General features: G+C 37.0%; 1 protein-coding gene across 3 annotated transcripts in view; it reads left to right on the top strand.

The window, feature by feature from the left end:
• Positions 1–21,876, top strand: part of SEMA5A (semaphorin 5A) — a 314,290-nt gene that overhangs the window by 270,829 nt on the left and 21,585 nt on the right. For all 3 annotated transcript variants that reach the window (XM_064705520.1, XM_064705522.1, XM_064705521.1), the window contains 2 exons: positions 9,167–9,392; positions 18,124–18,342. In XM_064705520.1, coding sequence (XP_064561590.1) covers positions 9,167–9,392; positions 18,124–18,342 — 445 coding nt within the window. The remainder of the gene's footprint in view (positions 1–9,166; positions 9,393–18,123; positions 18,343–21,876) is intronic.

Genomic DNA, 21,876 nt, shown 5'->3' on the forward strand with positions numbered 1-21,876 from the left:
CAACTCTGAATTGAAGTTCATGGCTCGTCGTCTGTTCACTTTCTACCATTTCCATCACTTACACATTTGTTATTTAGGAACTGCTCTAACTTTTAAGTGTTGTCTCAGGAGTGACATTATTGAATTTTTCCCTCCAGGATTGATTTATCATTTAAGTTGTCCTTCACGTGAAAAATACAGTAAGAATACTACAATAATCAGCTTTTCAGAGCAAAACCAGGCTTCAGCTTTTCCCAAAATTAGTTTTCTGAAATTTTGCTTCCAGTTTTTTATAAAACACAATTTATTAATCTTTATAACTAATGTGGGAAAACCCCAAAAAACAAGTAAAAAAGCTGTAATTGAATGCTTAGTGTCTAAATGATTGCATAAGCAGCTAATACTTTCACACTATCAGGTCAATTTTGATGTACCAGTGATTAATAGCTGCATTTTTTCCTTCAGATTTTGATCCTAAATTGTGATCGTTCAGCTGAACCTAAAAGATGGTCTCATTGTAGAAAATAAGATCAATGATGAACTGTAGGCTGGTAAAAGCATTACTTTTAATATAAGGCTGCACTGATTATATAATGAATGATTGAGGATAAATTAGTAAGTATCTGAAAGAGTGATCTCTGGATAGATATAAAATAATAATGACTGTTCTAATTTTCTGCATTACTTGGCAGCAGGCTTTTCACACAGTTAATTTTTCAGGTTTAAATATTATGGAGGTAATGTGTCCTCAGCATGTACATTTCAAGAACTACCTTATGATTGTGCCTAATTTGAAACTGCCTTGTTAAAGAAAAGAGCCAATTTGCCACATTGACAAATATTGAAACTAACATTGGGTGAATCTAAGCATCAGGTACCTAAGAATCAAACATTTTACGGGTCACAAAGTAGGCAAGTAAATCTGCTGTCATCTGTGGAAACTGAAATTCCAAATTTTCTTCCACTTTTGGTGTTTAAAAATGTGTTGTTAGGGATCTCCTTTTACAACAAGAACATAGCTCTCTTTGTCTTCCTAGAAACCTGCATGAAGGAAAACACAAGATGAAGGTAATTTATTAGTGATAACAGATTTGCAGTGATTATAAAGCAGCACTCTCTAAAACTGATGAGTTGATAGCCTTTTTATGTCTTTCTGACTATTGGATTAGCTCCTAAAAGTCTTACTCTCAGTTAATAAATACTTGGATAGCCATGATTTCCAGCAGTTTAAAAAATATATTTTTAGTTAATAATAACTGTTTCAGCAATTTGGAAGATTTTGTCAGGAATTATAGGGCCCACATTAAAAATGTTAAGCTTCTCAGTAAGAGTATTTTGAAACTAATTGCAAACAATTGAGTTATTGTAGCAAAAGAAATCACTCGTTTTCCATCTGAATTAATCCTCCTTCCTTTGAGTTTGCATTTATAATGAATGAAGCCACATGCACAGATTGTTTAGCATGGCCCAGCTGAGCAGTAACTCCTTGAGCTGCAGGAACTCATTTTTTCCAATGCATTGATCATACCTCCCAAAATGGAATTTTGAACAACCTCTTTTTCTCCACTTCTGAAGTACTGAGTGATCAGGGAAGCTACATCTCTTTTCCTGGTCTTTTCAAATGGCACATTCTTAATTTTAAAGGTAAAATTGAATTCTCCCTCTTTATAATTAAATTTATAAAGATGTATTTCAACATAAGTTTACTATTTATGTGCTGATTTTAAAAGCTGAAAAGATCAATTTTGATTCATTTACAAGTAACACATCACTTACCTTTAATGATATTTATATTTCACCATTTACTTGTCATGATCTTGCTCAGATATTGGTCCTGGCTTTCCTACTGCTGTTGAGGCCTTCACTTTGTGGCAATATAGAAATCACTTTTGAGTCAGTTCTGGTAAGTGCATGCAGTCATTTTTAGGTGGACAATCCCTTCAGCCTCAGAGCCTAGATTATTTATGGTCCTGTGTGTTCTGTTTTCATTCAGTCAGTAATATCTTATATTTCTTTTCTTTCCACCTGTCTAAATGACAACACTCAGGCAAAAAATAATTGAATCCTTAGTCCTCTGACAGGCCCTTCTGGCTTTCTGAAATTTTTCTGGGTTCAAGTGGTGGCATCCCCAGCTTCTCATCCCCCACTTTTGGTAGTTCCCACCTCACAGTGGGGCTGCTAGAACAAGAGACATGTTTATTGTGCGCCAGATTGTAACACTGCATATAAAACCACAGACAAGGTGGAATTTACAATAAGATTCCTAAACTGGAGAAAATGACCCCTGGACACCAATCTCCTAAGCAGCAGCTTACCTGCAAAACAGTAATTTTCAGTAGTAGCAATTTCCTTCAGAAAAGTTTGATGAGTTTGACATAAAATGTAGCTTTTGAGTGGGGAGTTACACAAATGTCTGGTAGAAAAAGGAAAGTGGTGGCTTTGTTCAGTCCAAAAACTGATGGGTTTATGAAGAGGTGATGAAAGTAAGAACTTCCCTTATCTAAGTAAAGTTAGTGATATTGAATACAGGAAGCATTTGAGTCCTGAACTGTCCTAATCCCCTGACCTGCCCACAGGGCCTTGAACTCCTCCAGGGAAAAGGGATCCAAATTCAGCCTTTAATTCCTTTTAAATTGCCCTTTACACCAATGGGAATTTTTCCAATTCTTTTCTATAAAATACACAAAATTGAAACAAAAAGTTGTGTGCAGTCAGTATTTGCAGCCAAAAGTTTTTGGCCCAGAAGAAACTTATTTTCCTCCCTCTATCCATCAAAATATTTTTATAATCCATTCTGGACACAACCTCTTACCTTTACTTCACATTGCTGCAGGATTGCATCTGCAGTGAGCAATAGTCTTTGCAATCCTGGTTCCATTGGAATCAGGAGAACTCCTATGGATGTCAACTGAAGCTAAAACACTTCCTACAAACTAGGATGTCTAAGTGGAGTTAAAATACAAAGGGGATCTCAGAAATTCTTTTAGGTTTTGTTTTCCAAGTATAGCCTTGAAATTTACAGGCTAGAAGATGTCTTTTTAATGGATTGAAATTAATGGAGTTTGAGTGTTCTTTCATGTCATGCTTTTAGAGTAGTATTGTAGCAGCAAAATTACACTCAACTAAGGTAGATCTACTGGTATTTGGTTGAAGAACCTGGCTTTTTAAACTGTGGAATAAATAGGAATATGATCAGGGACTTGTCTTTTGTTTGTTTTAGTTTAAAAATGCCTCTTTAAATAGACAAGACTTTACACTTCTGCAGTAAAAATAAATGAACCATTTCTCTTTTAAAGTTCAGTTAGTGATTTTTTGTGTTTTTTAACCACGGGAAGATAAATTTTATCTATCTTTTGGTTCTTGGGGAGAGAGAGAGTGTGTTAGTTCTTCAGGGAACTTATATTTTGATATGTAAAGAAAGCCCCCTCTACATGGATGCTGTTTTTCTGTGGAGTTTTGTAGCCCTGTTGCAGTTGGTTTGGCCTTTGTTTTGCCTGCATGTGAGAGCTATCCTTTCTTTTAACTATGTATTGCTGTGGCAGATTCAGGGGCTGAGAGAGATGGCTGAGAAGCTGGGGTTCTCCTATCTTGCAGCCCTGTCTTGTCTTAGGTGACAGATGTTCTACACCATTCCATTTATGGATCAGCAACACTCTTTTCTACCAGTGTCTTAATACCTGAAGAATTATTTTGGGCTAGTCAAATTGAATTTTAGCATGATGGAACAAAAAGAAAAAATTTCTAAGTATTTTTTTAACCAATGGATTGTTTGGTGATTCACAAAATATTTCAGAACTAATACGATATATTGAAAGAAAATCATAAAAGATACCTCTTGGACTGAAAATATTTAAATACACTGTCAGTGCTGATTTAGCTGCTTTGTCTGTCACACTAACAGGTGAGAAAGAAAAACAGAGATGGGAGCTACAGAAGTGCATTCCACACAGACATACTATATGCATCAAAGAAATAAGAGCTTGTTAGGAGAAAGCCCTCCGTAATATAAACATATAAATGGGAATAGAATGCTCCATCTGAGTTCTGGTTGTAATGAAAAAAAATGTACTTCAAATGAAGATAATATTTTTGCCTAGTTTTTTAAGGAGATATCAGAGTATCATGCTTTTGGTTAATTAATTTCAACCTTAAACTAGGAGTAAAAGTCTCAGAGATTCTCAAAATGTTTAGGAATTCGACTAAAGTAGCTATGCAGAGGCTAAAAAATAAGTAGTCAATTTTTTGTCCTCCAGGAGAAAACAGTGAGTTTTGTTGTTTTGTTCAATCTTATTTATCAATAGTCTCCTCTAATTTGAAATTGCATTTTACTTGTCCTTTTCTAAAATCATATAACCAAATAATTCTAAATAAATCTTGGTAGAAAACATGATACTAATAGTCTTTTTCCATTTAGCAAAAATACTAGGGAATACATTTAAGGACAGAAGCAAGGAGTTGCTTAATAGCATAATCATTATCTATTATTCCAAATATATTGTGATTTCAAATAATCATATTAATTTTTGATGCCTTTTCTCATATTACCGCCAGTATTCTTCAGGATCATTTTTTATTTAAATATATTGTCAAACCATGACAATTATTTTCACAGACATGTATTTTGTGAGGTATGTATTTATTTGCATATTTTGTGTAAAATTTCCAGTGATCTCCAAAAACCTGCAATATTGAGTTGTGCCCTAAAATTTAGTCTTACAACACTTACTGTATCTTTACCAGGTATACCAGGCCTAAATTCAACTGTCTCCACTGGCTAAATCCAATCTAAACTAAAAGCCACAATTTGGTGAATTAGACCACAAGTTTTAGAACAACTTGCAAAGAGAATTTGGAGAATGTGGTTAAGCTTCAACTATTGCAATGATATTTTTGGAGTCTGTAAAAGGTCTCAAGTAATTATTGCTCTGAGTCCACAAGTGTACCCTAAGGACTAATGTGCATAATCCATCACTTGAGCCCCTGAAGTATTTCTCTGAGTACCTAGAGAATCCCCCAGGAGAGCTTGACCCCATCTCTCCCTTCAGTCCATGTGGAATGTCAGAGGTGGAGTTTAGCAGCTGCTGCCTCAGTTCCTCTCAGCAGCGCTATTGAAGCAGAGTTCCTCGCTGCTTTTCTAGCTCTGTCTTACTACTGAGATGAGACCTCAGTGTTTCATCTGAGACTTTTTTTCATCTGAGACTTATTTTCATCTGAGACTTACATGTGGTTATTTGATTAATGTGCCCATGATTCTAGCTGGTAAAATTGCTTTGGAGAGGGCCATATTCTTGAAATCCCTCTTAGGTAAATCATTCAAGCATTGGACAAGGCGATAAGAGGAGGATAAACCAAGCAGAGGTATCAGTTTCCTTATTCCCTCACTTCCCTCTCAAATCTTTCCTGTTAGACTATATCTTCATGCTAGCAGCACTTAATATATCCATGTATAATCTGAACTATGACTTTTCTCTCCCCCTTTCCTCACTTGCACATCTGAGGGAATTCAGCGCAAGTTCATTGTTCTGTTTTTAGCAGAGTTCTCAGCGTCAGATCACATTGATGCTCTCAACGAGCACCGCGTGGTTTTTGATTGCTCCGTGGCAGACATGGTAGTCAGCAGAGCAGTGCAGCACTCGCTGTCTGTGAGAGAAGCCAGGGGGCTCTGCCAGACTCCAAGGAGTGCCAGAACTCCAAGGACTCATCCATTCTGGCAATAGTCCTCTGAATTTTCTCTTGGAGAGATTATTTACTGCTGTAAACATTCTCCAGTTAAAGTACATGTACTTTTGTTTGCCCAGCTTTCTGAGCCTTTCGTGGTTATTATCCAGTGGTTGAATAGATACGCATGACAGCACTCAAACTTTCATATGAGCTGTGCAGCAAGCAAGAGGAAAGGAAAAACTAATAAGTAGTCTTCAAAGACACTCTTCAGGAACATCTTTCTTTCTGTGCTGGTAACAGCATAGGAACATATGCTCTCTGTCAGGGTGTATGAAGGGGCTACACATCCTGAAGCATAGTGAGCGCTGGCAGTCTGTCTTTCTAGGAGCGAGGGAGCTGACGTGTTCATCTCAGAAGTGTGTTAGCAAAGAAACATTCAAAACATTGCCACTAAATTAACTTCTTCCTCTTCTAGCTATTTGACAAAGGGTCCATTACATACCTCACATATTCTGCTTTACATGACCCTTACCTTTCTATGCCTTGCCTAATAAAGAAAGCCCTCATATTTCTAGCAGCTTTTGGTTTTGACTGAAAAATATTAGCACAAAAATCAATAGCAAATGAAGAACTGAGATTTTTAGAGTATTGTGACTATATTGAAATAAACAGGGTAGTAGCTACTAAACTGGTTGATTTTTTCCTGCTTACTTACTAATAAAGAAGAGTTTGGGATTCAAGATGTTTGAAAGTAATACAGCACATCTCCTCTTCCAAGACATTTACCTTTGCAACAGAAAATAATTTCATTCAGAAAACTGAAATATGTGACAAATGTTAAATGGATTAAAAGCTGGTTCATTGACAAATTGAAAAATGTGCTGTCAATGGGCAGATATAAATTACTGTGTCTAGTAGAGTCTGCCTGAAATCAGTTCTTGGGTCAATAGCACTTAACATTTTTATCAACAGTCTAGACAGTGATTTAAGACATTTTCAGTAAAGCTTGAGCAGGACAGAGATTGGTGAGGTAGTAAATAATATGTTAGATAATTGCAGAAGCTAATAAAACATATTTTAATATTGCCAAATACTACCAGCCTCTTATGTGGGATAAAAATCTATAGGTAGTTGTTAAGCTGTGATTTAGAAAAGGACAGGTTATCAAAGATAATTGAGTCTACTTCGACTCTTTGTACAATCTTGTGGAAGGAAAAAGCACTAATGCAATAATGTGCATATTAAAGTCAGACTGTTAGGAGAATGGGGTGATGATTGCTTTTGCATGCTGTATTGATAAGATGGCTTCTAGAATGCCAAGTCCATTTTTGGTGTCCAGTCTTAAGGAAAATGAGGAAATAGGACAAATAAAAGACATTGGGGTGCACAGGACCTGGAAATCAGGTTTTAAATCCTGTGTAGGTTTAACAAGCTGAGCTTAGTTTATCATTATATATGGGTATTTGGGCGTGAAATTTTTTTTGTAGGTTTGGGACAAGAAACACTCTCAGCATCATTGATAAAGGCACAGCAAAATTCAGTGACTGGAAAATTAAATTAAGAGGAAAATGCAGCCTCATATTAACTTGCAATTTCTTAGCTTTGCAGATTACTAAATAGCAGAACAGCTGATCCGGGGAAGTGATAGACTCATCACTGCTAGACATCTTAGACATCATAAAAATAGAAAGAAAATAAAGGAGAGGGAAAGGCAGATTTAATGATTTCTTTATTTACAGTTCATGTACTGCAAGGAGGATAGTCATACATGTTCTGTCCTAAGTCTAAGACATACCTGATTTAAAGAGTTGAGTCCTGAGGAGGCATGGAGAAATTACTTTCCCTGTTGTACCTGGGAGCACATAATTTTCTTGTTCTTCACTGTCTTCTGAACCAGAAACCAGACCAGAAGCACTCAGATCCCAGAAGGTTTGATCATCTTCCCTGAATGATGCCTGAGTATGGCTTATGGTCACCATAGAAGTGATCAAAAGGTTTTAAGGTAGGGAAGGACTTTGCACAGCCCTCAGGAGGGAGCAAGAGTAGTCCAGCTGAAGCCTTTGGTCTGAGCTCTTTATATATGAAGTAACACAAAACTGTGGAAGCACAAGGTTGTCACAAATCCCTGTGGTGTCAGAACTTGAGAATCCTGAACATAATGGTGGGTTCTCTGGTGTATTGCTGTGTTAGTGGGACAGGGATTTCTGAGGATTTTTTTTTCCCACACTGACAGATGGAAAAATTAGAAAAGCTCTCAGACAATAAGCTTCTTTTAGATTTGAAATAGCAACACAGGCTTTAAATTAAAATATGGGTTGAAAGTGATTGGTCTAAACCTAGTTGGGTATGTTCATAAGTTACACTATCTGTGAGAAGAGGTAGTGGACTGAGGGAAGTATGAGATAAAAAGGACATTACCACCATGGGAAAGAGAGGATTAGGTAATCTATTGCTTGTTGGAGCATGGTGGTATCAACTGGGGTATAGATTATGGAAGAAGGAGGTTGTACTATATGATAAACCCATTATTTCTATTGTTTCCTTATTTTTTGGTATTTAGTGAAATTACAAATTTTAGTAGGCTCCATTTCAGAAGGAGGTCTCTCTTTCTTACAGGCAAGAGGTAGAGAGAAAATTTAAAAGTTTTGCCACTGATGCCTAATTTTTTTTTATCTTTAATAATTTGTCATTGTGAATTCATTCTGATTTTAAATGCTTGTTTAATTTCATCCATAAATTTAACAGAGAATTTGCATCAGATGAAGTATATTTTGTTCTGGAAAATGAATAGGCCAGACCTACAGACCATGATGATACTCATCAGAAGATGTAGAGTGTGGGGCTTGAGAATACTGACAAGTCTGCATTTGTGAGAATACTGGCAATTCTGTATTTTTTTCTTAAATGTCATCTGTTCTGTTTAGTGCGTATCACTCCACAGGGAATTTGCTTCTGAAGATAGGTTTAGCAATTCTGGAGCTATGAGTAACACACACCTCAGTGAGCCAGAATCTGTAATATAAAACAAATTTTATCTGTTGTCCCTTTTGAAGTATGTAAGCAATATACAAAATGGACAGTGGTTTGCTTTTTCATATGCCACTAGATGTTACCAAGGAATTATTTGCTGGTTTGTGACATGTACTTGCAGTTTATTCGAATTCTTCTTAATTAAAAGCTTTGGCTTATTTAGCTTCACCTTACTTGGGGCTATTAATTTATAAAGGATATGCTTGATTATGGTACTTAGAGTGTTTGATTTACTGTTTTTATGGATGTGATAGATCTAATTTGTACTGATATATTATTGCTTTTAGCAGTGTGGTGCTGCGCTTGCATAGAAGCTGGAAACAACACTTTCAGCTTGAGATTGGTATTAAAAGTTCATTGATGATCAATGCTATTAGAAATGTTGAAAATATATCTGAGAATGTTTTTAAAAGGGTCGTCTTTTTGTCTGAGTGTTTCTTGTGTGTTTTTAAGGTCGTATTTGATGACTGTGTTTATGATGACCTTTTTCTTTCAGGAATATCAGCCTTGCAACACCAACGCCTGCCCGGAGTTAAAAAAGACAACTCCCTGGACGCCCTGGACGCCGGTGAACATCTCAGACAATGGCGGTCACTACGAGCAGCGTTTCCGATACACCTGCAAGGCGCGCCTGCCTGACCCCAACCTGCTGGAGGTGGGGCGGCAGCGCATCGAGATGCGCTACTGCTCCAGCGACGGCACCAGCGGCTGCTCCACAGACGGTGAGAGAGCCAGGCAGGCTCACCCTGCCCCCGCTAGGGACGTGCCTGCAGTTCCATTTTCAGCTCAGAGCGGAGGTTCCTGCTTGCTGGTGTTGTGTGTGACAGAACTGATAATGAAAAGGAGGGCCCAGTGATCCCAGTAGGGAGCGTAGCCCTGTATTTCTTCTGGATGTAGCATCATCATTCAGCCTAAGCAAATGTCTTTCATCACCAGTTATGAGATTTGCCAGGTCATTTTAATTCTCTTCTCAGTAATCCTGATCTGGTAAGATTCTATTACCCCTTATACTCCCCTGAGCTTTCACTAGGGGTGAATTTGTGCAACATTAACAAATTTCCAAAATATGGAATATTCTAAGAACTTCTGCTCAGTAGTTTGAAAGTAACAACTGTAAGATTCATACAGGTGTTTAAATAAATAAGGAGTTTATGAACTGGATAATTTCTCTTATAAAAGTTTATGTTGTACTTTTGCTGGTAATTGAAAGTTCTGTTCATTTCTGGTGTTAAAAACCAAACTCCTTCAAAATATTTTCAAATTTAGATGACTTTAAATTTGAATTTCTTTGTTTCAGAATTTTCTTATTTTCCTACCAGTAATACCTAGTTTTGTGTAAGTGTAAAAAATTAAAACTAGGAGAAATCATTCTAATTTTATTAATGATTATATATAATATAATTCCACTAATTAACTAGTTTTAATTGTATATCAGTGTATCTTTTAAGGTGTTATATTTTAGTCATATAATTTAAAAAATATTGTGATTTTATTATTATATTTTAATATTTATAGGCCTGTTTTCCACTTACATAGTCTTTTGTATCTTCACAAGACCCAGGTTAGCTGAAACAAAAAAAGGATAATTGAAGGCATTTGGCTTATCTAAGGCCACAAAGAGAGAACAGTTTCTGAGTCCCTGAACTTTCTAATTCTCAGTATTCTTCAAACAGACCAACTATTGTGAAAGTCAGTTTTAAGCTCCTGCCTGTACTAAGTTTACACGTCAAGGTTTTGGTAGCGGGGGAGGCTGCAGAGTTGCTTCAGTGATAATATGCTAGAAACTTCCATTCTCTCCCCCATCACCTCCCCCCCACCCTTCATCCTGTACAAAACCTTTATTGTTTCACTTGGCATCTGTGTCTCTTTGGAGGGGGAAGGATGTTAGCAGTTTTTTGGTGCTGGTACTTATCTGGTACTCCAGATAAGACTTAGTTTTGTGTTCTATGTCATTCCCATTTCAGATAATCGACAATGTCAAATGTTGGGATTTCACTTAGGTATGGATAGCAAGGCAGATTTTGGCATGGAGCAGCTCTTGTCACAAGGGTTTCTTCTATTCTGTTTTCATCCAAACTAAATTTCAGACTTTATTGAGCAAAGATTTTACTCTCCTAGGGTTGGTGTATGACCTGTCTCTTGTCCTTAATGAGACTTCAAGGTGGTGCTGCTGCTTTTTGCTGTCTTCCAGCACCTAGATATGGATGATACGTTTTTAAAATTTCATGAGATTAAACGAGAAAGAGAATGTTTTTCTCACCAGGCAGTGCAGACTTGGGAAAGTTATCACAAGTAGAAGTAAAGCTACAGAAGAATCTAGGTACAATCTGGTCTGACAGCTGAAATGGCAGCATGTAAGAGAGGAGTATACAAAAGCCAACGCATGAAAAGAGAGGAGGTCAGTAGGGCAAACCAGAGAAGAGCCAGTTTGTTGTAGATCACATTGCTGCAAGAACTTCAAACTTGGCATGGAGACACCTCTCTCAGCTCTGAAGTCATAATCATAAGACCTCTCCTGGAGCTGGATGCATAGCCTGACTCCTGCAGAATATAGGCAGAAGTAACAAAGCCAATAATTTGTTAAATAAAGCAGTTTTTCAGTGTGCAAGTAATGGGGGTGGGGATAGTGGTTCAGGTGCATTTTTTGCCTGATTAGCATGAAGATATTTTTTTTTAACTTCTGAACATAATACTCCTGAATTTCCTAGCATAGTACCTTTTTTTTTTTTTTGCATCTTGCTGAAGCTGCTGCTTTGATTTATTTGGAACTAATTCATCACTGGAGAAGTGTACGTGCATGACCTCAACCCTGTTGCATAGTTATAGAAATGTTCATCTGAGTGAAGGATTTTTGCTGACTAATTCCAAAACTACTGAATATTTAAGTACTTTTTATTGAGTACTTGACAGGGCAGAAACTATTATACATCTGTCTGTTCTTTCTAGTGAGTGCCCTTATGGCTTTGTCATTAATTTGCACTCATTCTTTGATTCATTTTGGCCAGTGAGTCTTTAATTATTCTGCAATGAAAGGTGAAACTCGATCGGTGTTCCAAGTGGCTGCATTAACCAATACTCTTCTGGTGACAATAGCACATTTTATTTTGAGACTGTTTGCTTAATAATTTTCTGATTATGGATGTCAGAACAGTATGGAGTGGAACATTTATTGAAGGAGCGATGAGGGGGCACCATTTTGATTTGCTGATGAGATGAAATTTGCTGACTGCATCTAAACTGCAGCATTCAGGAGCTGAAAGAATTCAGGAGCACTTCCTTGCTCCCAGGTTTACATGTGGGCCAACCCAACACCATTCTGCTGTGATTTCAACACTGCTCCTTGATGTCACGGGAAGAAAATACATGAATAAGCATCGTGTAGAGTAGCCGTAGCTTCTGGGGCAGAGGGAAGTCACGAGAATGGGAAACCTTGAATTATGGCAGACACCTTCATAGGTGCATTCACCTAGATAGCAAGAAAACATCATAACTTACTTCCACCTGACCAGAGCCTGGATGCTGTGAAACATTATTTTCATTATCTCCATGTTGAATTGTAGCAATTTTCTGGCTTTTACAGAAAGATTAATTCTGGTACAGAGTGCCTGGCATACCTCATTACCAAAGATGTGTTCTGCAGAGATCAGTTCTCTGTTCCTTGCAGATAGGAGCCATTTGTTAGAAATTTTCTCATTGCCTATAATCTCCCACTGTGCAACTATAGTCACACCGTGTTAAACAGAATCATGTTTCACTGTCAGATGCTAGCAAAGCAAACTTTCTTTGCAGTCTGAGCTTAGAGATAGAACTTCTTGCCAGAAACCCACTAGACTCCTCCTGAGTGTGGTAAGATTTCCATCTCAATCAAGTAAGCAGTAGCATTTTCAGACTGTATTCATGCTTTTCTGATCTGAAGTTTGATTAGGAGGAAAGAAAAATAAATCTTGTTCCCTGCCTCTGGGTTTTCATGTAGTGCTCAGATAGGAAAGAGACAGCTATTTTAAATAAACTGTAAGAGATTGTGTACATTGTTGTACGTCTTAAAGCAGTCTGTACAGTCCAGCATTCAGGGTATAGAAATTACCTTAGCCTAGGCTTTAATATGTGCTTATGAAACATATTAGATATCTACATTAGACATGCTGGCTCTCTGTTAGATTATCTGATATATAAATAGCAATCATTTTATTGAAAACATAATCTTTTAACCCAGGGATAAATATTTCACAAGGTATGAGGTTGCCTGATATTTCTAAGTTGAATTTATCCAACCAAATTCTAGACTCTGTAGTAGTATACAAAGAGAACTTCAGCCCCCTGAGGAATGAGGGACCCATTGAAGATAATCATCTGATATAATGGGTAAAGTTCACCCTCTGGAGATAGATCCTGCCTTCTTTCCATGGTGTACAATGCAGACCCCAATGGTGGGCTCAGACAAGACACTTGACTTTGACATGGCCAGAGTGAGACCAGGTTGACCTCCAAAATACCTTCTGAAGGCAATTAACAAAGGAAATATTTCTATTTTCATTCATTTTGGTCTTAAAGAGTCTTTTTTTGCCTTGTTTTTTTTTTTTTTTTTTCCTAGGCACCTGGAAATCTGCACCTAGCTTCCTAGTTATTTCTGCTTCCTCTATCTCAAACCTCATAACCATAGTTATTTGTGAAGGCAGGATGTGATTTTGTCTGAATTACTCTCCTAGTGGCTATGATCTCTTGTGAAAAGTTTGATTAAATCTTTCCTTGTGTTACCCACAGGAAATCTATAGTGCATTCAGAAAATTTTACAGAATAGAACATGTGCTGATAATCAGGAATGTCCTGTACTCAGGAGGATTAAGTTTGGAGATGTTATCTCTTATACTGTCATACTGAAGCTAAGTTGTGGTATTCTGAGTAAGAACGAAATGAATTCTGGAAGTTAGAACTGAATTTGATGACAAATTCAAGTTTGATTGACAAAGCACAACTCAGTGGAACTTTGGGGTTAAATAATTAAACACAGAAAAACTATGTAAAAGAAATAAAGTTTTCATGCTAATATGACATCTTCCATCTAAATACTCTTTGGGTTTTTAAAATATGTCATCTTTGCATTGCATTAATGTTTGCCATTACGTTTTACTATTTCAATTTTACTATGTTTTGGAGGTTTATAAAGTTTTTTATAAGTTATAGGTATTTAGGCCTGAAGTTATGTAAGTTTTATGCTTCAATAATATTGTCAAATAACTTGCAGACTATCTTCAGAAAGTGACAACACAGAAACAATCTTTGCTTATCCTTGTTACCTCTGCGCTTTAAGCAGTGTTTCATGCTGCCACTTAGAAATTATTCAGGATACCTGAATTTTGGCTTCAGATCATCTTTTCCTAAAGTCATGAACCTAGACTGCTTGGATAATTGAATTTTCTTTGTTAGGTTGGAACTGGAGGACATAAGTCATAAATCAGCCAAGCAATATAATTTATCAGGTGTCACAGCTACTTCTCTTTTACTTAGGGGTGTATTACTTAGCTACAGGCTAGACTAGGGAATTATTATTAAACTATGTGCTTTAATAGAGCCTCACTTTTAAGGCAAATTAATTGAACTTGGCTGAGAGTGTTGCAGTTTTCAAGCAGAATCAGGCCAACCAAAGTCTCATTACAAGCTTTTGCAAAAGCAGATTTTTTTCTCCTGTGCTAGTCAGGGCAGGTGATTTTCATGTTAACATGTCTTCAGTCAGAATTAATTTCTTGTGTATTTATGAAGCTATTTCAATTCAACCAAAAAGTTTTAAAAGTGTAATTATAAATCATTGAATGATCTTGGTTTATATCAGAATGATGTGAATTAATTAGGCAATGGTTTTCAGCTATATTTGCATTATGGAATAAGTAAATCATCACAGGGCAGTACTAATTTCTCTATAATTTTACTGATACTGAACAAAGCAGAAATGCTTAAAATGAGAGAAAAGTCTCTTGTTTAGATGTCAGTTGATATCTTTTGTATTCCATGATCTTAGAAGTTAATGGTTATTTTGTCCACAAAATCACTTTGATGGCTTTTACTGAAGTTTTTGCAGTACATGCTGTTACTTATGGGACTTTTCACCTTAGACAAGCACAGCTGCTTTTTAAAATTGTTCTGGGTTCAAGTAGTTAAATGCCCTTTTCTAGCCACAGTGCACCAGTTTGTTACTGGAAATGACTTCTGAACATCTGAAAATAAGCTTCTTGGTAAGCTGTAAGCAGAATTTTTGCTTCTAGTTGTTCATAGGGCTCTAAGTCAGTCATAGGCTTTCTGAGAACAATTTTAGTTTAAAACATTTGAATGATGAACCTGTCATAAAGGTTGGATTGGAATTTGACTTACAGATGTTCTGTCTGTCTTGGGAAAGCTATTCATTAGTTTATTGATGATGCTATGACTGATCATTCTCTCTGCTGATTTTACAAGTATTTCTGTAGATGGGCTTTAATTAAGTTGGGGCTAAGATTTTATTTTGGCAACTAGACTTTTGCTGCTACCATGCCAAGGGCATTGGCCATTGCATCCTGGTTGGACTATATATATTTATGTTGGGAGCAGTAAACTGAGAAAAGCAGCTTAATGTTGGATCTTGTTGGGTGGCACAATCTAGATTCTGTGTCTGGAGTTCAATGTAGAGCAATCTGAAAGTGGTCCAAACTACAAACAGAAGCAGCGAGCAAGAAAACCACAGTTTAATGAGACAATTTGGAGTTTTCAGTTTTGTGCCACTTGCTCTGAAAGATTACAATGCTTTTCTATTTATGCCTTCTCCTGTCGAATTTGATGTAATCTGTGGAAAGGCTAGGACTTGGTGCTGTATATACACTTACTTTCTGAAGAATTTTTGCTTCAACAAGTTCTGCAATGTAATCTTTTGATTAATTTTAAATTGTTCCCCATCCCCTCCACTACCTCAGTTAATAAACAGGACTTGTCAGCTGAAGGATGCAGAAACTTGGTTCAGAGCCCCAGATGGGCTCTCTGCCTGTGCTGAGTGAAGGGGAAGGATCCTTCCTTGACTGACTGGAAAAACTCTTCCCAATGTAACCCAAGCTCCTTCTTTTCCCAATTGCTGGCTCACATTCATCTTTCTGTCCTCCAGAACCCCAAGATCCTTCTCTGCAGAGCATGAGGTGGTTGCCCTCAAAGTATGGTTGCATGGGGTTTTTCCTGTGCAGATTCAAGACTTTGCATTTTCCCCAGCTGAACTCCATGAGGTTTCTCCCTGCCTTGTCAAAGTGTGACATGACCCTTTGGTGTATCAGGCAGTCTTCACAGTCAAGGCAAAATTGTCCAGGTCATTAATGATGGTGTTAAGCAAGATTGAACCTCATGACTTTCCTGCAGCTGGCCTCTTAGTGGCTTATCACTGTCCTATGGGCCTGGCTGCTCAGCCAGTTTTCAACACATTGCACTGTGCACTTATCTAGCTCATACTTTGTTGACTTGTCTAGCAGGAAGTTATGTGAGTCAATGTTAAAACAAATACTATAGTTAAGTAACATCCACTGTTCTTCCTTCATCTGTGCACTTTGTCCCCTCGCTGTAAAAGGCTATAATGTTGTTTAAGGAATATATAGAACAGTATTCCCAGAATGCAAACTGATCTTGTCACTTTTCATGCTGTTAATGGTATAATGTTAATTTTTTATTGTGTAGTTTCTGTCTGAAGAGAAAATTCTAAAAGCCCCTTTATGAACACTTTATTAAGTACTGTAAAATTGTAAAAAGACTGGTCCTTATAATAAATTTTTTAATGCTTTGAAAAGAAGAAAACTCAGGGGAACACTTGCTGCCGACAAAACTCCACACTGAAAAGATTCTTTTTGGAATATTTTTCTGTTTCAGTTCTAAGCTACCTTAGAGCTTTGCCTTAGAAGATTCCACTCCCCAGTCCCCAATTTAAATGACAAGAAGTCTAATACCATAATGTCAGATAAAGTTGCACGTTTTTCTTAGGACTTAAAAAGCCACACATATCCTGGAAAAATGTCTTCAAAATATCCTAGTATTCTTATGAAGTGTGTGATGGATTGACCAGCACAAAGTGATACACCCTGCAGTGAGTTGTGAATGGAATGACTGGCAGTTTTTTCATTGTTTGCATTGCTCTTAATTTAATAACTTAAAAACCCCCTTGATTTAGAATTCTGGTATTAAATATATTATTATTTTGTTTTCAGAGCTCACTGTGTACATAAGCTGAGAATTTCCATGACCAGAGTGATACAAAATTGCATAAAAAGGGTCTCACAGAGCAGGAAAGTGGACCTGTATTCATAATTCACGTTCTGTTTCTCTGTACTTGCTCCCCTTTTTGCATTTGAATGTATGTCATGTTTTTTGAAATGCTGCTTTTAATATCTGTGTAACAGAATCTGGCTCAGCAGGAGAGAAATAGTTACCCTCTATAATTCCTGAAAGGTTTTATCCATTTTTAGTCATTTTTATACTGCAGTTCTGCTGTTTTCTTATTAATTTCAGCAGCTTCTTATTATCAGTATTTCTATGTCAATGTATCATCATTCCAATATTGCACTTTATCAAGCGTTGAATAAAAACAGGCAAACCCTCATCTACTTTGGGATGATTGTGAACATATTTCTTGAAGAAGAAGTTAAGCAGTGTTACTAATGCCATAAGCATGGATAGAAATAGGGAGGACACTGCAAATAAGAGGCTCCTCCATCATGGTTATGCAGAAGGCTGATCCTGTTCAGTGCAGCACTGCTGTTGGGCAGACTCCTCACGGTATTATTTCCGTCTGTTTTCATGGCATCGTTCAGTAAATCTTCTGATTCTTCGTCTCCATTTCATACTTCCACAGTACTTATGCCTGTGGGTAGGGCACTGGACAATTCCTTAAGAATAGACATTTGTGCTGCAGTTAGAGCTGCCAACAATCCCTCTGCATTTCTCCACTGTTGATGCAATTCATCTGTACTTATGTTATCAATACTGAAGCTCTAGCATAGAGAGCCTGCCACATCCTCTGCTGGCTGAAGTACCATTCACAGGACCTTCTCTCATCAAAGCTACTTTAGTAAGTACTTGTAATAAAAGCTGCAGTTATTGGTCCATCTGTGTAATATATTTGGAGATTTTCTGATGGTAATTCCTGTGCAAGAGAGAGATAATTTTTATCATTCTTTGGTGGAGTAAATTGTCTAGTTCAGTCATTGCGGCCATAAAGCTTTAACGGAAGTGTGGGATCCAACTCTTCACTTGAGTTCTGTGTGATTGTGAAATTTCTGTTGAAGAAAAGATTCTTAGGATGAAACTAGGGTTTGGATTGTGAGGCTAAAGGACAGGACCCTTCTCTTCGTATTATTTTCTTATAGAAGCCTATTTACTAATAGAAGAGGAAAAGGTTGTTTTGGGATGAGACACCATTTTAATTCAGTATTACTTTTTTGATCCTTTGTTTATTAGGATTGTCAGGGGACTTCCTGCGTTCTGGAAGATACTCTGCCCATACCATCAATGGTGCCTGGTCACCCTGGTCTCCGTGGTCTCAGTGCAGTCGTGACTGCAGCAGAGGTATCCGGAATCGCAAACGGGTGTGCAGCAATCCTGAGCCCAAGTATGGGGGACTTCCTTGCCTTGGCCCATCTCTGGAGTACCAGGAATGCAACATTTTGCCTTGCCCAGGTAAGTTTCAAATGAAATGAAAGAAGTTAAAACAAAATAGCTCATCCTCAAATTTATATCTTCCATATTTGATTTGTTTTTTTTTTTTTTCTTATTTTAGTTGGTGAGTTTTGGGTTTGTTTTGGTTCTTGAATCAATTACAGCTCAAATTTACCTTTATAATGTGAGTGGATTTGGGTAATATTCCTGTGTTATGTCAATAAATTTATCATCAAGAGTATTAATAGCTATATCTTTTTTCTCTTGTGAGACTGGCTCTAAAAATATAATTTTAGTATGTAAACTTATAGGAAAATAAAAAACATAAGAATTCTGGCAAGACATGAAATCTGGCCTACTCTTTATTTAAACTCAAAATATTATTTTCATCACAGTGGTTGCTGGCATTAAATCTGTGTTAGCTTTTAAGTGTAGAGTTGCCAGCAAATAAGGTTCACAACTGATCACCGAATTAGATGGTTATTCAAACAGTCTATAAAGATTGTTCTTGGAATCTTGAGTTTCTCCTTAATTTAAAGTTGTTTTATTATTCTATGAAAGGGATTACAAGTAGAATATCTGTTTACAAGAAAATACTTTGGATTAAAAATCATTGTTCCATCTCCAACCTAAGGGGAAAAAAAAAAAATCTTGGTTTCGGTCACATCTCACCCTTCATAAAACAAACATTCAAACTGAAAGGCTTTTGACCTTTGCAGAGGCTTTGTGGAAAAAGAAAGGGGAAAGGTATAGGAGAAGACATGAAGAAAAGAAGGTGCTGTTGGTTTAGAAAGAGAGAGTACAAGGTAAGAAAAAATAGAGAGGAAGAAGGAAAGAAGACTGAATGACTCAGTTCTTTCCAGCAGCAACAAATAAATTTAGAAATAAGATTTAATACATCTTTAATTATAATAATTATGCATAGCAGTGCTTCATATTTTATTGTTGAAGACTTGAAGATTTTATCATTTATTCGAGTGCGGACCTGAAGAAATTCTATGGCTTTATACCTACTACATATGCGTACCACTATTTTAAAGCATATATGTGCATTAATATATACATATGTGGTTTCAAATTAAAACTGTATTCCTGAAATCATGGATACATTAGATACATATTTATTTTTTAATCATACTTTTAATAATATTCTTTAAATAATTTTTTCCAGTCTTTTTGCAGATTGGAAAAATCTTTCCCTAAGCTTTTAAAGCCCTCTAACAGTCACTGTCCATTCCTTGCACCAGAATTTAAGCTGAAGATCTGTGCAGAAAACACTTCCCTCTCGGGAAGACACAGTTCCTTGAAAAACATGTTTCCATCTTGAATTGAACCTGAGCAATATGTTTTCGCACACAGCCTACAAACCCAGAAGCTCTGTGAATATTCTCGCTGTTTGCTGAAAGAAAATTTCTCTGCAGTTTTATTGCTAATAGGAACAGTAAGATTGTTGGAAAACTTGAATGCCCTGAGGCACTCAAGCCCCCAGCTCTCCTTCTGGTGGGGCAGATCCATGGGAAATTTCTATTGGGGATCCCTGTTTTGATCTGGGGAAACACCCATTGAGCCATTGGAGTTCTAAAAGAGGCACTGGGCACAGCCAGCCAGTGCTTTCTGCTGAAATTTTCTTGCTGTATCCAAGGAGGAATGTAGCTACAGTTGCTCATTTTCTAGTTTCTCTGACTGTGAGTGTGAACATCTAAGGAGATCAAGGGAAGAGGTGAAGCTTCTTTCTGAGGCATGAGGCATGAGCAGTGAAGGGGGTCCATGTTTTCTACACTAAGCTCTATTGGAGAGAGGTGGAAGGGAACCAAGAGAGCCAAAATTTTTTCAGAGAATTAGGAAATTGTGGTCCAAGTCTTCTCCATGTGGGCATAGCCCTAGTGCATGATCTGATTCATTAGTTCCCAGACTGGAATCATAATGCCTTGCTTTTCTGGGATAATAAAATGATAAATGATTCTGTTTCATGTAACTGCACTGTTCAAGTAGTTTGGCAGTAATTCATTAAATCAAAGATTTAGAAGACCATTGTACCAACGTGTGCAAGGGATGTATGCAGTAGGTGAAGCAACCTAAAACATAGCAACTCCTTGCTGGCTCCTGCTTCCCTTGCAATGGGAATCTCCCCATGGGACACTGCCCTCAGCCTCCTCTGAAGCACGTGAATGGTGTGGTGTAAGGTACCAGGTCTGCTCACAAGCTCTGAGATCCTGATTGTGCCACCATACTGTAGTAACTGAAATACATTCATTAAATGGACACAGATTGTCTATAATACTGGGCTAGACTTATTGTTTAGCCCTTGCTGTTGATTTTCAAATTAAATGCTATCTTGAATTTTTGTTTTTTAAAGTTTAAATTAGTCACAAGTTTTCAGAAGTGGTATTTTTATTAAGCTCTGCAACTATTCACTGCTAGTTCATTTTTTGAAAGAAATTGTTTTAACCAGTAAAACAGACCTAATAACATTGTTGTAGAGGCCCTAGTTGTTTATGAGATAGACAATATCCTGGACTAAAAAACATCATTTTAAAGCAGAAGTTAAAACTGCGCTTTGAATTTGAAAATATTTTAAAAGATCTGTTGATATAAAGCGTAGTGGACCTTTCTGAAGCAAGAAGTGTTACCCTAATATATCTAATAATTTTATTCAGAGACAAGTCTTATTTTTTTTCAGTGCAAAGCAAATTTGAATAAAGATGTAGAGAATGAAGTATTTAGATGTATCATAGCCTATTATAAGGAATCACAAAGTTCCTCAGCTACAGAATTACTGTTTGCTAGTAATTAAGAAAAAACATGGTAGACTAAATCAGATCTCAGATAAATCTGAAGGGAAAACTTTGCAAGCACTAGATGTAATTGATTTTTTGAGACATGGCAGAGTAAAATATTATTGCAGAATAAGGCTTACCCATAAATTAGACATTGTAGGAAGGAAATAAATTCTTACTGGAGAAGCCCACCAATAAATTTGAATTCTCTTAATTTTTAATTGAAGAGACAGAAAGGCTAAGGAATGTGAGTGCATTTTGTTCTTTTGTTCTTTCTGACCTTGACCTGAAAATATTTTCCATAGTACTAGAATTAAAATTGCAATAGAGAATTTGATGCTAAGATTTTCCTGAGCTCTTCCAGGGTAAGGACAGCTTCACCTGCTTCCTTTTGGCTGGGATGGATTGTTACCCTTTAGTAACAATCCATCCCAGTCATTACACTTCCAGAAATATCTGGTTAGCTGGCAGAGGTGTGATAGAAACCATAGAGGACCATTCCTGCCACTGCAGGCTCAGTTCTGCTTTGCTTCCTCTTCTGCTTATTGCAGGCAGGGTCAATCTCTCATGATGTAAAGTGCTGACAAAGGGGAGTGATAGAGAAATATATTGAGCAGTGCTTAAGTCATGCTGAAAGTCAGTAGAGCTTAATGCTTCTCAATTAATTAATCTGGGCTCAGTGTCATCCTGGAAGATACTAAGTGCTGTGAAGGACTAGCACAATCAAAAAGCCCATGGAGCAATCAAAGTGTACAAGGCTGTCTTGTCTGGTTAACTG

This window comes from Zonotrichia leucophrys, chromosome 2, assembly GCF_028769735.1.
Source record: "Zonotrichia leucophrys gambelii isolate GWCS_2022_RI chromosome 2, RI_Zleu_2.0, whole genome shotgun sequence".
Classification (NCBI taxonomy): Eukaryota; Metazoa; Chordata; class Aves; order Passeriformes; family Passerellidae; genus Zonotrichia; species Zonotrichia leucophrys.